This window comes from Canis aureus, chromosome 7 (assembly GCF_053574225.1).
Source record: "Canis aureus isolate CA01 chromosome 7, VMU_Caureus_v.1.0, whole genome shotgun sequence".
NCBI classification, from domain to species: Eukaryota; Metazoa; Chordata; class Mammalia; order Carnivora; family Canidae; genus Canis; species Canis aureus.
The window spans coordinates 60,512,126-60,527,735 of record NC_135617.1 but is presented as its reverse complement, the minus strand read 5'-3'; the positions used below and the strand labels follow the sequence as shown (position 1 = coordinate 60,527,735).

At 55.1% G+C, this 15,610-nt stretch overlaps 1 protein-coding gene and 1 long non-coding RNA gene across 5 annotated transcripts; one reads left to right on the top strand and one right to left on the bottom strand.

Annotated features, from left to right (window-relative positions):
* Positions 1–705: 705 nt before the first annotated feature.
* On the bottom strand, positions 706–3,744 carry LOC144317484 (uncharacterized). Its single transcript, XR_013383487.1, has 2 exons — positions 2,418–3,744; positions 706–1,043 (listed from the first exon to the last, which is right to left on the bottom strand). It is a non-coding gene; the product is annotated as an uncharacterized LOC144317484 (long non-coding RNA).
* Positions 2,626–15,326, top strand: RSPH9 (radial spoke head component 9). Of its 4 annotated transcripts, XM_077903905.1 has the most exons (7): positions 2,626–2,906; positions 3,167–3,289; positions 6,448–6,613; positions 7,758–7,887; positions 8,353–8,499; positions 9,411–9,452; positions 15,084–15,326. In XM_077903905.1, the coding sequence occupies exons 1-7, from the start codon at positions 2,680–2,682 to the stop codon at positions 15,242–15,244; spliced, it is 996 nt and encodes a 331-aa protein (XP_077760031.1). In that variant the 5' UTR covers positions 2,626–2,679; the 3' UTR covers positions 15,245–15,326. The 4 variants fall into 4 exon arrangements, with proteins under 4 accessions (XP_077760031.1, XP_077760034.1, XP_077760032.1 ...); XM_077903908.1 differs by lacking the exon at positions 3,167–3,289 and having other exon boundaries at positions 2,631–2,906; XM_077903906.1 differs by lacking the exon at positions 9,411–9,452 and having other exon boundaries at positions 2,631–2,906.
* The last annotated feature ends 284 nt before the right edge of the window (positions 15,327–15,610 follow it).

The following is a 15,610-nucleotide window of genomic DNA, read 5'->3' as shown; positions in this document are numbered from 1 at the left end:
TTCGTGATAATTAAAGTATGTGTCCCAAAGGTCACACAGGGGATTAGGGGCAGAGACTGGACTGAGAAAACTGAGAGGGTGGGATCCCTGGGTGGCGCAGCGGTTTGGCGCCTGCCTTTGGCCCAGGGCACGATCCTGGAGACCCGGGATCGAATCCCACATCGGGCTCCCTGCATGGAGCCTGCTTCTCCCTCTGCCTGTGTCTCTGCCTCTCTGTCTCTCTCTGTGTGACTATCATGAATAAATAAATAAAATCTTAAAAAAAAAAAAAAAGAAAAAAGAAAAAAAGAAAACTGAGAGGGTCTTTGCAAAGCCCATGGGATCAGTTCCTGAGGTCAGCTGTCCCTCCAGGCATGCTACCTAGCCTGTCTCCAGAGCAGTTGTCTGGTGGTCACCAGTTCCTATTGGCAGTACTGTCCTTAGGCACATCTTGCTCTCTTGCCTGTGGCAGTTCCTCCTTGGCTGCACCTCTGACTTGGCCATCCTCGTCCTTGCTGTTCTCTCCGGCCTGTTGCGGTCCTGACTGCTAAGCATTGATGCCCTCTTTCCCTGAGAACACCTGCTTATTTCTCGGAAACAAGTTGAAGACAGAGTCTTTACCATGCTAGTGTTGGAGATAGGTTGTATGTGTGTGTGTGTGTAAATGGGGACGATATACATACTATTTTTTGTATTTTAAAAAGAAAGTGTTGAGAAAACCTAAAACATGGTTTAAATTTGATACTATGTTTTATAGACACTTTACATACATTATCTCATGTAACAACCTTCCATGGTGTATATTCCCATTTTATAGATGAGCCTTGGGAAAATAGAGTAACTTGCCTATGTGGGGAAACCTGGATTCTAATCCAATCCACTTGGCTCCAGAGGCTGAGTACTGTACACTGTGCTGTATGCCCTGTGTGGTTTTCCTCTGAAGGAATGAAACAGATTCACTCCGCAAAAGGTGGTAGGTAGCATTGGAAAGCTGCAGGACTCTTCTCTGGCTTCCGACGGTGGCTCCTAGCAAGGAACCTGCTGTTAACTAGGGGTCCGTAAATCTGGAATCAATGAGAACAAAAGGTTTGGGTTATTTTCAGCATTGTGACCACTTGAAGCATATTCCACCAGTTAGATTTTCAGCTGATTCTCTGTCTGAGGATATTACCTTATGAAAGAGAAACCAGGCCATATCTTCCACTTGGGAATGGACAGGCTGAGGGGTGTAAGGGGAAGGAGAGTTTTGGACAAGGGAGTTACAATTGTTTTGAGATGGAAGATACCTTAGGCCAAGGCAGCTCCCTCAAGTTTTAAAAGTTAAACAATGCCCAGATAATCAAAACAAAGTAATTATCCGGGTAATTTAGACACTTATTTCTCTCTTGGCTTGGTGCCAGGGACCACGTCATTCTGATTGCATGAGTCCTCTCCAAAGGAATCCAGAAATGAAAAGGTCAGTTAGTTAGTATTAATAACAGCCCCCCCCCCCCCATCGGGCTCTCTGCTCAGCAGGGAGCCTGCTTCTCCCTCTCTCTCTCTCTGCTCCTCCTCCCTGCTTGTGCCATCTCTTTCTCTCACTCTCAAATAAATAAAATCTTTTAAAAAATTAACAATGGGGCAGCCCGGGTGGCTTAGCGGTTTAGCGCCACTTTCCGCCCAGGTTGTGATCCTGGAGACCTGGGATTGAGTCCCACGTCAGGCTCCCTGCATGGAGCCTGCTTCTTCTCTCTCTCTCTCTCTCTCTCTCTCTCTATCTCTGTGTCTTTCATGGATTAAAAAAAAAAATTAACAACAAATCTCCTCTCCTTCCCTGACAAGCTTACTGAGGCATCTTTTCACCTGTTTGACCTTGGCTGGGGACTCCAGAGGTGGATATGAAGTAGTCTCTAACCAAGAGAGTGAAGAGCCCCAGCTGCAGTAGAGTTCTGGCCTTTTATGTGTTGGTACCATTTGAACCTAAAAGCAGCGGTTGTGGGGCCTGTGGTAGCTAAATGTAGGTGGCAGGTGGTGTCATCCTTGTCTTCACATGCTGCTCTCCCAAAGTGTGTGCCTGTACCTTGCCCCAGCGCCTTGGTCTCTATTTGTCACTTGGGTGGAACAGTCCTATGGGAAGGGGTGACTAGAGAGGTCTTGTGAAGACTGAGGAGAATGGAACGATGACCCCACTCTATAGGACCTGGCTTGGGGTGGGGGTGTGCTAATTGTCTTGGATTCCTAGACTTTGAGCCAAGAAGATCTCAAATTCTTTTCACACAATTGTGAGGCCAAGAAGGGACACGACTGGAGTGAAATAATAATGTCACTGTTTGTGTTGTCTTTCTTCCCAAGGCCTCATTGCATACACGGTGAGAACTCAATTATCCCACTATTGGAAAATCTCAGAAAAAGGCAAAAATACGCATGGAACTGGGACCTTCAATCACACAGTAGCGCACCTGTGTTTGGGGAAACCACGCTGTTACCGTGACAGCAGAACACGTGTGGTCCCCAACTCAAGAAAGAAAGAATACAGGAGCTAGCGTTTGCTCAAGCTTTTGGAAAGGAAGGGCTGTGCCGGGGGCGAGCGGGCCTGAGGTTCCCGAGAGGGCGGGGCCCCAGCGGCCGAGGGGGTGGGATCCTCGGGGGGCGGAGCTTTCGGTCTCCAAGGAGACGGCTGCTCCCAGCAACCTGGCGGGCGTTGATCGGAGACCCGGCGCGATGGACTCCGAGAGCCTCCTGCTGTCGCTGGAGCTGGCATCCGGCAGCGGCCAGGGCCTCAGCCCCGACCGCCGGGCCTCGCTGCTCACTTCCCTAACGCTGGTGAAGCGCGACTACCGCTACAGCCGGGTCCTTTTCTGGGGCCGCATCCTCGGCCTCGTCGCCGATTACTACATCGCGCAGGGCCTGAGTGAGGACCAGCTCGCACCACGCAAGACACTCTACAGGTGGAGGCGACGTCCTAGCAGGCCGCGGCGCCCCCCCCGCCCGGCTCCTAAAGGGGGTGCCACCTGGCGGCCGGGAAGGGGTGGGGCCTACGGGCTCGCGGCCGCGGGTGGTGAAGTCTGGGGAGACCCGACAGACCGGGGGGCGGGCCGGGGCCGAAACTTGCTGCGGAGGATTAGGGGGCCAGGTCCTGAGAAAGTGCGGAGCAGGGGCGGGGGGCGAGGAGGAGAGACATTTGGACGCGGGTGGGTTTATAATACAGGCAGGGCCACGAACGGAGGCGGAGCAAGGCGAGAGTTCCCGGAGAACGGGGACCTGTAGCCGCCAGGTGGACGCCTGACATTCCGAAGACCGCAGTTTCCAGAAGGGTCAGGAGCCTTGGAGGGTAATGAGGTGCTATTTGGAAGCGGGTCCAGAAGCGCCTTGGGTGGAGGAGTTGGCCCACGAAAGGAGGCGGCGCTCTGCTAAGTAGAGAACGAATGAGGAAGGGAGAGGAGGGATTTAGAATCAGGGAAAATTCTCCAGACGCTTACCTACCGCCCAGGGCCACCCCACCTCCTTCTTGAGTGCCCCCAGCGACGTCAGGAAGCTCACCAATTTACAAAGCAAGCCATTCAGGCCGCGGGGATTCGGAGACTTCATTCATCTGTCCACGCATCAGCCCAGCATTGATTGGTGGCCTTCTGTGTAGACTTGGGCTTACAGAGATGGCTAAGACTCACCCGTCTCCAAGTCATTCACATCCTAGGAAGGAACACTGACACATAACCCAGCAACTACAACCAAGCGTGTTAACCCCAGAGCAGAGGGGTATGCAAAGGGGGACCAAGGTGGGGCCTTCTAGAGAGCAATTAAATAAGATTGCTAAGGGAGTAACTCGTGGAGATCTGAAAGATGATCAGGGATTCCCTAGGAAAGTGTGGCGGAAAGGCACGCCAGCTGGAGGGAATGGTTCTGCAGAGGTGGCTGGAGTGTTTGGGAGAACAGCATGTAGGTAAACCTGACACCAGATGGAGAGGCCAGGGGACTGGGCTTTGTTCAGAGGCTATGGAGAGCCAGAGAGCCATTGAGGAGCCTCAAACAAGCAGAGTCTGCTCAGATCTGAGTGGGCAGCTGGGCCTGAAGTGGGTGAGCATTCAGGAGGCTGTTGCAGGGTTCGGGTGAAGGAGACTGCAAGGAAGAAGGAGCTGAGGAACGGAGGTCAGAGTTGGGTTGGAAAGATGTAAGCAGTGGCACTGGCCAGACTTGGGCCTGAATGGGAGAGGTGAAGAAAAGATCAAGGTTGACCCCTCCTTTCAGCTAAGGCAGTTGGGTAAAGGCTGGTGTCACCCCCTGGAATGGAATTCCAGAAGCAGGACTAGGAAAGCCCCATTGAACTTGGTAAGAGGTGCCTGGGGGGCAGCCTAGAGTCCGAACAAAAATTCTGGACTGAGGATGGAAATTTGGGCCTCATTTTATTCCATAAGTTTTTATTTCTTCCAGTGTCTACTATGTGCCAGGCGTTGATCCAGGCACCAGGAATTCAGTAGAAAATGAGACAAAGTCCTTGTCTTCATGGAGTCTAAATTGTAGTGTGTGTGTGTGTGTGTTGGGGGTGGGGTGGGGAAGACAATAAATAAACGCACATACATATCTAGAGAATACAGGATGCAGTACTGCTTTTTTTTTTTTTTTTTACGATTTTATTTATTCATGAGAGAGACAGAGAGAGGCAGAGACATAGGCAGAGGGAGAAGCAGGCTCCCCGCAGGGAGTCAGATGCAGGACTTGATCCCTGGACGCCGGGATCACACCCTGAGCTGAAGGCAGATGCTCAACCGCTGAGCCACCCAGGTGCCCCAGTACTATTTTATTTATTTATTTTAAAAATTTTATTTATCCATGAGAGAGAGAGAGAGAGGCAGAGACACAGGCAGGGGGAGAAGCAGGTTCCATGCAGGGAGCCCAACGTGGGACTTGATCCCAGGTCTCCAAGATCAAGCTCTGAGCTGAAGGCGGCACTAAACTGCTGAGCCACCTAGGCGCCCTGGTACTATTTTAAATAGGGGGATCAGAGATAGTCTCTCTGATAAGGTAACATTTATGAAGAGAACTGAAGCAACTGAGAGCGAGCTATGTGTTTATTTGAGGGATGAGAATTCCAGGCAAGTGCAAAGGCCCCAAGGCAGATGTGTACTCAGTGTTGGTGGAACCTCACAGAGGCTAGTGTGGCTGGAGAGGAGTATATGAGGGGGAACATTGTAGGACATGAGGTCAGAGACATAAGGGACCAGAGGGCTTTGTGGGGCATTGCAAGGACATAGCTTAATGGGAAGAAAGCTTCTACACAGAAACATGATCTGACAGCTGGGTGGGAACTAGACAAAAGGGAGCAGGTACAGACCTGGGCAGTCCAGTTAGGAGGTTACCGTAATGGTATAGAAGTAAGAGTAGATAGGGGCTGAGACCAGCGAGGAGCAGTGGAAGTGGTGAGAGGTGGTTGGGTTCTGGAGACCAACTAGATAGTAGCTGGGGCTCTGAGAGGTGGGCCAGCCTGCAGGGAAACCAGAGGGGTGAGGATGGGTCTGGAATACTTCCGGCGGCAGAGGAGGGAGAGGGGAGATGGCAAAGGAAACAGAAGTGGAATGCACTTGTTGGCTTTGAGGTTCCGTGGATGTCCTCCTAAGCAGTTCTGTGGGGTGCCGGGGGCAGAAGCGACCACAGGGGAAAGGCTTCCACGGGGAAGGCCATTCTGAGATTATTGTTCGGAGCTGGAGGAGGAGTAAGGAACAGGAAAAGGCTATTTTCTGGCAGGGCAGGATTTGAGGGCTGTTGGTGTAGAAAGCCAAGAAGTTTTTTTGTTTTTTAAGATTTTACTTATTTATTCATGAGAGACACAGGCAGAGAGAGAAGCAGGCTGACGTGGGACTGGATCCCGGGTCTCCAGGATCACGCCCTGGGCTGAGGGTGGCACTAAACTGCTGAGCCACCTGGGCTGCCAAGAAGTTTTGAAGTTGAGAAAGGAGCCAGTGGAGTGAGAAGGGCAGAAAGATGAGCAGGGCCCCCTTGCCTCCGTCCAGGGCCTGTGGGTTAGAGAGGAGCCGGAGGAGGCCCTCTCCTGGCAGGAGTGGGGAAGAAGGGACGGAGACCAGTGCTGGAGACCTCAGAGGTCGGGTCTTGGGGCCTGCAGCCGCTTTCCTGAGAAATGGGGGAAGGATGGCCATGCTCTTGGCTCAGGAGGCCGACTGAGCATGAATGTAGGGCCTACCAAAACAGAGGTGCCTGTAACTGAGGAATGTTCAGCTTCTAGAAACCCATCAGGAATTTCACAGTGGAGGTATCTAGGAAGAAGTTCTTGGAATTTTGGTACACATGAAGCTTTTGTGACCTTTTACAAAATAAATTTGTATTTGCCTCACACATGAGGGTGGGGTACAGCATAGGCACGCATGGCTTGGAGGGGAGAGGTGTGACTCCCAACAGTTTTTCTTGGGCCTCATCCCTCAAGAGAAGGGGCGGTGGCAGGAAGCCTGGAAACCAGGATCATGAGGATGTTGTTGGCAGCCTGAACTGTATGGAGTGGAGCCTCTTGCCCCCCGCCACGGAAGAGATGGCAGTGGAGACGTCTGTGGTGAAGGGCCGCTTCATGGGGGACCCCTCGCATGAGTACGAACACACTGAGCTGCAGAAGATGAAGGAGGGTGAAAAGGTCTTTGAAGAAGAAGTAGTGGTGAGTGAAGACAAGAGGAGGAGGACAAAGAGAGCCCAGCCCAATAGAAATTATGGTGGCAACAGCAGAACCCCACATAGCTCCTGGGTGGCAGGCTGGGCCACTCTGTCAGGAGCCTGGCTCTGGGCAGGGGGCTGGGAGGGTGGGTCTGCACTGTGTTCTAGGGTAATGGGATATGTACAGGAAGGCTCTTGTATCTTTTTTTTTTTTTAAGATTTTAAAAATTTATTCATGAGAGACACACAGAGAGAGGCAGAGACACAGGCAGAGGGAGAAGCAGGCTCCCTGCAGGGAGCCTGATGTGGGACTCAATCCCAGGACCTGGGATCACACCCTAAGCCAAAGGCAGATGCTCAACCACTGAGCCACCCAGGTGTCCCTAATTTTGTTTTAAATATATACATAGAAAGAGAGAAGAGAAGGAAGTATGCCAATATGTTGTTAGTGATTATCTTTAGGAGGTGGGATTATGAATGATTTTATTTTTTTGCATATATTATAAACTATTTCTATATTACCTAAGTGTTCTACAGTGATCATGGTTGTTTTTATATTTTAAAAAAGCAAAATAAGCAACATTTACATATAATGATGGGATGGTATGTTTCTGGAAGAGTATATAAGAAACCATGAACAGTGGCTGTCTCCAGTGAGGGCAGTTGGAGGGTCAGGGATGGAGTGGGAGACACTGCCTTAAAATATTGCACCACCAGGGCAGCCCTGGTGGTGCAGCGGTTTAGTGCTGCCTGCAGCCCAGGGTGTGATCCTGGAGATCCCGGATCGAGTCCCATGTTGGGCTCCTTGCATGGAGCCTGCTTCTCCCTCTGCCTCTGTCTCCCACCCCCCCTCTTTGTGTGTGTGTGTGTGTGTGTGTCTCATTAATAAATAAATAAAATCTTTAAAAAAAATTGCACCACTAGTATGTATTACCAATTTAAAAGAGATATTCAGAAGAATGAAGGAGGAAAAGAGGGGAGGCAGGAAGGGAGGAAATCTTGAGAGGAGGGAAGGCAAGGGCTTGCCCAGCATGATTCTCCATGGACCTAGCATCTACACTGTGGTGACCCAGGTCAGATGGTCCCTTGGTCCCTTGCACCAGAAATGAGTGGGCACAGCACTCTGGCAGGTTGGCTTGTCTCCTCAGGTCCAGATCAAGGAAGAAAACCGTTTGGTGTCTGTCATCGACCAGATTGACAAGGCTGTGGCTGTCATCCCTCGAGGAGCCCTTTTTAAGACCCCTTTTGGACCCATCCATGTCAATCGGACCTTTGAAGGTGAGTTCTCCAAGGCCTCTGTCAAGGGCTGGAGGGCGTCTTTTCCCAAGCACAGGGGACACATTTCTGGGAGTCCTGGAGAACCTGTCCACTTCCTCAGAGAAAGAACAGCTGTGGCCATACAGCTGTATGGGAGCTTGGGAGGATGTGCTCAATGGCCTGGCATTGGTGGTTGGCATGGCTGCCCAATCACTGGACCCTGACTCCTTTCTGCCTGAGGGTAGGAGAGCATTTGGCCATCTGGGTCCCTGGGCTTTGCGTGGGTCTGGGCGCCCTGCCTTCCTCACCTTCTTCATTGGTGTCTCCTTATTGCGGGGTCTGGACCAAGCCTGACTCCTTCTCCCTTTAGTTCCCTGTCAGTATCTGCCTGAGTCCTTTCCCCTCCATGTGGTCCCCATGCGTGGAGAAAGGGGGGTTGTGGGGTTTGGGGCTGACCATCCCTTCCTACCCACTGCCTCTTTTTAGGACTGTCCTTGTCTGAAGCCAAGAAGCTTAGTTCCTACTTCCACTTTAGGGAGCCTGTTGAGCTGAAGAACAAGACTTTACTTGAGAAGGCTGACCTGGACCCCTCCCTGGACTTCATGGACTCCTTGGAGCATGACATCCCCAAAGGTAATAGCCTATTACTTGGAGGACATTGGATCTGCCCCCAGGTCAGAGCAGTGGGCCATGCCGCCTGCCATTCTCCTCTGAGATTGGAACCAACGACCCGAGTGGGAACTGGTGGTTCATGGGGGGTCCTGGTGGGTGGGGGCTTCCCCCCAGAGCCTGGTACAGGGCTCAGCTTATAATAAACAGTCGGTACATGTCTGCAGACAAAAGGAAGCACCGTGTTCCATGTGCTTCCACAGACAGCAAGTCTCCCAGTGCCTCTTCTGATTTCCAAATCAATCTTGAAGGAGGCAAGTTTTAGTCCTCCCCTAAACATCTCCAAAAACCTCTCTGAAGTCCTAGCCCGACTGTTAGTTTTGGGGTGAGATCCAGTGCTTGGCACATAGCTGGTGTGCAGTTAAGTGTGTGCTGAGCGACGGAAGGGCAAACCACCTGCCAAGGAAATGAGTTCTGTACATTTGCTTCCTGCTATATGGAGCTTTTTAAATCTTAAAACATACAGCCTCAGAGGTCTTCCTGTTCTTGAGGGTCCAGCCGGCCCTGGCACACACCCAGCAGTTGGGGGTGGGGTCACAGAGCTCCTACATCCTCCCCATCCTGGCTGTCCAGTAGGGAAGAGCGTGTCCCGGGAGGACACTCTTACTTGGATGCTGTGTGCCAGGACAGGTGCCAAGCTCTGGGCAATCGGGGGCCAGGCCCAGGGCGCCGATGCAGGGCTCCTGCCTCTTTCCCTCCCCATGTTTGGGGTTTCTGAGACCTTCTTTCACCTGCAGAGACCTGCTGTCAGTGACGGCAGTGATAACAATAAGGGTAATGACAGGAATGGCAACTCCTGAGAGCAATGGCCCTGCTAGTGCTTAGGGCGCTGTGCTCAGCCCCCACCACACCTTCTCTCATTTTCATCTTCACAGCCACTCTACAGGGCGGCTACTGTTACCATCCCCATTTTACAGGTGAGGAAACAGGCTTGGAGCGTTAAACCCAAGGACACGGTGACCCTTAGACTCCAGGGCTCTGGAGTGAACTGTGGTGTCAAGTGAATTTGTGTTTCCTTTTCAGTAGACAGTGGCAATGGCGAGACAGTATTCGCCCCCACTGTGTGGGGTACCACTTCTGGGGAGCCCGGCATACTCCCAGCTGGGGCGGGGGGCGGGGGCAGGCAATGGCAGAGGCTCTGCCATCAGATGGCCTCAGCTGGGATCCCGAATCTGCCACTTACTAGCTGTGTGGCCCTGGGGCAGGCCCCCCATTACCTCATTCCTAAAAGGGAATAATGGTATTTTCTACCTCATTGGGTTGTTATGAGAACTGAATGAGTCAATGCACCTACCAGATGCTTATAGTAGTGCCTAACACATAGGACTCAAACGAAAATTAGTAATTATTATTAGTGTTATTTTTAGTGGCAGAAAGGGCACAGAGGGGAGTTGGGGCAGGCCTAGGAGGACTGAGGAGGCCAAGGGGTAGGAGGCCTAGAGCAAGGTGGTGGGAGCTGTCGGAGGCTCGTGAGCAGGTCTGACAATACGGCGGTGGTGCACAGATGGATGGAATAGGGCCAAGTGGGGATCTGAAGGCCATTTCATGGCTTCTGCGATGCCCCAGGGCCGGCGATGGTCCCAAGTGGGTACCGGCAACCACCAAGGAATGGCCACTCTGGCCTCTGCCACATGGGGGTACCCTAGTCAAACCTCCCTGAGCATAGACGGGGGTCCTTGAACTGTGGGGGAGATGAAGAAGGTTGGTAGGGGCTGGGGCACTTCTCTCCTGTGAGACACGCTTTCCAGACTCCCATTATCTCCCCCAACTCTGTGCTCCCAGCCTGGCCGGAAGCCAGAAGGCTCTGCACGTCCTGGGTTGATACAGGAAGCCAGGCACACTGTGGCGGTGGGACTCAGCACCAAGGTCTGGGGGGTGGGCTGAGAAAAGTCCTCTTAATGCCTCTAATCTGGGGGTAGTAGCCCTGCCCGCCCCCTCAATCTGGGTGTGGCTGGAGAGCCCTGCTGCTGGCTGACTTCTCTCACCTGCAGCTGGATGCTCCAGGCCCAGGGATATGGGTGGTCCACAGTGCTGGCTGGTCAGGTGCCTGACACACAAGTGCCTCCTCCCCCTTGGAGCTTCCTCCTCTGAGCGGTGGGAGCAGAGAGGAGGGTGCTCTTGCCTTTGCAGCAAAGACCAAAGCCAACTAGATGGGGTGTGGGTCTACCTAAGGGAACCTCATCCACCCTGTCTGCCCTTTTCATTTTGGTTAGAGGGGACAAAGAAGGTAGCTGTGTCTCCCTGCGGCTGGGGTTGTAAGATAGGGAACTTTGGGGGGGTCTTCCTAAGGGATGTTGGGGTCACGCTGATGTGTCTAGTCAGCACTGAATTCACAGAATTCACTGGTAAGAACCTGGGCCTGGGAGGTAGGTGAGTTGCAGTGGCCTGAGGCCCTGGACATCCGCCCCTAAACGGTGGGTCTCAGGGCTGAAGGACCAACTGATGGTTCAGCGTGCCCTGGCATGTGGCTTTGTCCTCGGTGCTGGAGCCGTGGTGGCTGAGGGCTCCTGGCTGCACCCTGGGAAACCTCACAGTTTACGGGCCTCCAGCTCGCTGCCTCCCAGAGCCACCATCAGAAAACCTCTGGACATCAGGCCCAGCACTTCCTCATGGTGACTTGCTTGGGGCCATGGTGGTGGGGGTGGTAAGGGGAAAAGCAGACACTCAGATTCAGCTCGCGGCCCCCCTTCCTCACCTGCCAGCGAAGGAGATGCTGCTGTGGGGGTGCCGTCTGCCTGGCTGCAAAGTGAGGCCAGAATCCCAGGGAAGAGTTCCCCGGGACGCCAGCACTGGCTGGGAGGACTGGAATTTGACAGTCGTTTTCTGCCCAGGTAGGATCATCGTTTCCTTTCTGGGGCTGTGGTGGACTCCACGCCGCCCGTTAGTGGGTACCGTTGAGGCTGGAGGGCTCCTGGGCCTGTGGAGGCAGGCCAGTCTTGGCTGTAGGGAGCATGGGAGGTATGGCGCCCGGTGCCGCCACTGCCCACCTGGGCTGTCCTGCCTTGCCCCGGCATCTGCGGAGGTTTGTGCGAGTGAGTAGCTCTGGGGGCAGAACTGTCCTCCTGGTGGACGGAGGGCGACCGCCAGTTCTCTGAGCCCGGGCTGCAGTCAGGTGAGAGAGATGGAGCAGTGGGTCGGGCCAGACTTCTGGGTAGCACTCTGCCATTCAGTGCTCCCCAACCGTTCATGCCATCAGGAAATGGCCACTGGGCAGGTGCTGCGTGCCAGGCAGCGGGGTGCCCTCGCCAGCAGGACACTGCTGTCCCAAACTCACAGAGGTTTGGGAAGATCAAATGAACCAGGATGGGAAGTGGAAATATAAAACGAGAGGTGCCTCATGAACAAGGTCACTGGTGCCCTGGGAAGCAGAGCGGGGTCCGGCGCGGAGGACAGAGCTCCCCTCCTTACTCCACTCGGGGGTTGGAGCCCACAGATCTCAGGAGACGCGGGCCAGGAGGGCGGCTGGGGCTCCGGCGCGCGTGAGCCAGGCACCAGTGCCCAGTGCCCCGTGCAGGCAGCAGAGGGCAGCAAGGGGCCTGCCTGCCGGGAAAGCCACCTTTAAAATGTAGTGGTGGTGGCGAGGAAGAGGGGGTGGGGGAGTCAGGAACAGGGAGGCAGGTGAGGAACACGGGGCGGATCAGCTTTCTCGGGGTGTGTGTGCAGGTGGCTCCTCCCCCCAGCCCCTCAAGCCTGGCTGACTGGTGCCCGGCCCCCAGGACTCGCCCATCAGGTAAGGCGTTCTGCTTCCCTGCCCACCGCGGCCAGGGGATTTGACCATAACTTGTGGCCCTGGTGTCAGAGGAGTGACTGCTCTGAGAAGCGACCCATGGCTACTTCTGCACGTGTGACAGGCTGTGTGGGGCTGGTCTGAGGAGAACGTTTAAAACCACCTGCCGTGGCTGGAGAGCCCGGATCCACAGTCTGGCCCATTCTCTCCCTGAACTGTAATCTCAGAGCTTTGCTGCCTTTCTCCCGGGAGGGCAGGAGAAGGCAATTACGATTTGCATGCATACCCGGCCCGAGGCTCCCACTAGCAAGGGGACACCCCTGGGGCCCACGCACACACAGGAGGACTTCCTGCCAACAGGCTCCATTCCTGATGTACCTGCTTGCCCTCTACCACAACCTCAAAAAACAGCTTGTCAGAGTGTCTGTCGGGGGCAGGAGGGGCGTTTTGGGAGACTTGGGAGAGACCAGGGCCACGGGAGGGGGCTCCCCTGGAGCTCTGAGAGGAGGAGGTGGCAGTGACTGAGCCCAGCCTTCCCAGCAGTTGCAATAAAAGTGGGTGAAGGTGACAGCAAGCGCCTGGCTCTCCAGGTAGATGCTACGTGACTCCTGGCACGTTGAGAGTCTGTGTGTTTCCTGGGCGACCAGCTGAGCCAGGGACAAGGAGAAGAGGACAGGAGTGTGACAGGAATGCAAGGGAGGGAGGGAGGGAGGCCGTGCTGTTGGCTGGCTGGCCCCTCATATGCCGCTTTCTCTCTGCCAGCACCCTTCAGCCTGCTTGGTGCTGCCCCCCTGCCCTGATGGGGGCACTGCATCTCTCTAGCATCCCTGCCGGCTTCTCCCTGGCTCTGGGAGGGAGCCGGGGTGCCCTACTGATGAGCCAGGGCCCCTTCCTCTACTGGGGCAGGAGGTAGTAGGTGGGCAGGGTTGTGCAAGGGGAGGTCAGGAGCCGGCTCTCGCCAGGGTGCGCCAAGCTGTTGGCGACCGTGAACTGATGAGAGCTGTCGAGGCTGGAGGCCTCCAGGACTTCATTCTTTGAGGGCATTTGATGGCATTTGGTCCAAGCAGGCTGCAAGCTGTCCTCCTGGCGGGGCACAGAGAAGGGAGGCAGAGCCTGGCCTTTCGGGTCACGAGAGCTGAGCGACTGGGCTCCAAGGGCAGGGACCGTCCTCAGATGATGTGCTCTGGGCACTGGAGGGGTGCCGGGGGGCGGGGGAAGGTTAGGAATGTACCTTCCTGGGGTCTGTGCTTCTGGCCGAAAGCGACTGCAGTGCAGTAGGGACACTCTGTTCTGTCACACCTCTCTCCCATGACCCCCAGGCAAGGTTGTCGGCAATGAGTGACCGGGAAAGCAGCAGGCTAGGGCCCCTGGGAGGTGGAGGGCCTCAGGTACCTGGGGAGGAAAGCTGTAGGAGCTAGGGAAACTACTACCCCCTTCTCTGGCCATAGGGACCCCTCTTCCCAGGCCATGTCCCAGCCAGAGCTCTGGCAACCCAGGGGCTCTCTTCTTTCCCGATGCTGCGCCGTGTAGGCCTGGGGGGCAGACGGGGGCTGGAGTGCAGGCCACACTGTGGCTTCCCCTTCACCTGAACAGGTGGGGATGCTTGGAAGGGTGCCACTGCACGGTGCAGAGGTGGGCTTGCGGCTGGTTATTCTGAGCAGGCCAGCGCCAGCTGACCTACAGGCACCTGGAAAGCTCTGGCTTTGACCCGGGCAGGTGTCAGCAGCCTGAGCTGCCATCAGGTCTAGGGGCTTCTGGCAGTCAGGTCTCTCGGATGTGGGGTGGCCCCTGGTGGGTGGGGACTGAGCTGTGAGGCTGCTGGGCGTGGAGTGGGCCACGGCTGGAGGACGACTGTGGGAAGCTGGGACGGTGGAGCCAAGCAGCCGGGCTGAGCTGGCAGCCGATGAAGGCCTCAGCGCAGCTCCCAGTGCATCACTGGCTGGTCCAACACCAAAACCTTCAAAGCATTTGCCTTTCTGGCAGGGCCCGGAGCAGAGCTGCGGCTGGGCCGGGGAGAGGCCTCAGTGCGCAGGGGAATAGAAGCTCTAGATCTGCATCCAGAGGCGATTTTCCCAGGCTCCTTCCTCCCACACAGGGGCTCCCTCCCTTGGTTCTGGAGCTGGATCAGGCCCTTCCCGCCAAGTCCTCATGGCCGCACAACTCAGCTCCGGGCTGGGCTGCTCCTGTCTGGGGAGCAAAAATCTGGGGCAGAACCCAGCAAACACAAGGGCTCATTAGCTGCAGCCCAGGTCCCCTCCCACCAAGCATGGCTCCTAGTCCACGGCTGCCAGGACGAGCTATTGAGCTGGGAGGCCCCAAAAGGCCCAACTTCAATGCACCTCTGCTCAGGTCTCATCCATCTCGGAGCAGAGGTTCCTGGGACTTGGGAAGAGAGCAAAGTGGCAAGACAGGCAAACTGCATCATGACTGCAGGCCACTGGTGACTGACTACTCCTCATAGAGGGTGCAGAAGCCTGGAGAAAGCCTCCCCTAGCTGGGCCCCATCTCCCCCGCCTGTGGACTCTGCTTCCTCCCCCACTCAACCTTTAACTAGACTTGCTGACAGGAACAAAATGGACTGGGGTGTGCTTCACCTCTTTTCATTTCCTTTGCCCTCCCCCTGGAAGTGGTTTTAATGAGCAGTGAAATGGCTAAAAGGCAATCAGGAGGAGTAAGGCGCCGGATAATTAAATTGTCTTCCCTTCCCCACGGGAACCGTAGCACCCGAGCCAGGCTGCCCAAGGGGCTGGGGGGCCTCTGCGCACAGGGCAGAGCTCAGGCTCCATGGCATCCAGACCTCCCCTCCGCCCACCTTCCCCAGGGTCCTGGAGCATCCAGATGGAGAGGGGCAACGCCCTGGTGGTGCTGCGCAGCCTGCTCTGGCCGGGGCTCACCTTCTTCCATGCTCCCCGCACCAAGAACTATGGCTACATCTACATGGGCACTGGTGAGAAGAACATAGACCTCCCCTTCATGCTGTAGGGGTGTGTGTGTGTGGGGGGGGAGCAGTGGCGGAGGCCATGTACAGTCTCAGCATTACTTTCATAAACAGCTGTGAACTTGCTGTTTGTTCTGTCCTGCGGCTTCTCCACACCTCTGCCTCCATCTGGTGTCCAGGCTCTGAGGACAGGCCACTGTGCCAAGACCCAGCTCTAGAGCAACTGGTGGAGGGCTGGGATGTGCCACTGAGATGGTGGTGGGTGGAAATGGTTGGGGGAGGAGGGAACAGCCAGGAGTCCTTTGAGGAGGGCAGCCCAACTCACCTCCTCACAGCCCCCAAGCTGAAGAGCTTAAGGCTATCAACAACAGGAACCCATTTGGCCCAGAAACTTCTGGTGGCAGTCATAT

What these genes read in the sequence shown, in the direction of transcription:
- RSPH9 (XM_077903905.1), top strand. Translation starts at nt 2,680, where the DNA reads ATGGACTCCGAGAGCCTCCTGCTGTCGCTGGAGCTGGCATCCGGCAGC. An exon ending in TCTTTGAAGAAGAAGTAGTG is followed by an intron (nt 6,614 to 7,757) that starts GTGAGTGAAGAC and finishes TTGTCTCCTCAG; the next exon opens with GTCCAGATCAAGGAAGAAAA. An exon ending in GGAGCATGACATCCCCAAAG is followed by an intron (nt 8,500 to 9,410) that starts GTAATAGCCTAT and finishes TCATCTTCACAG; the next exon opens with CCACTCTACAGGGCGGCTAC.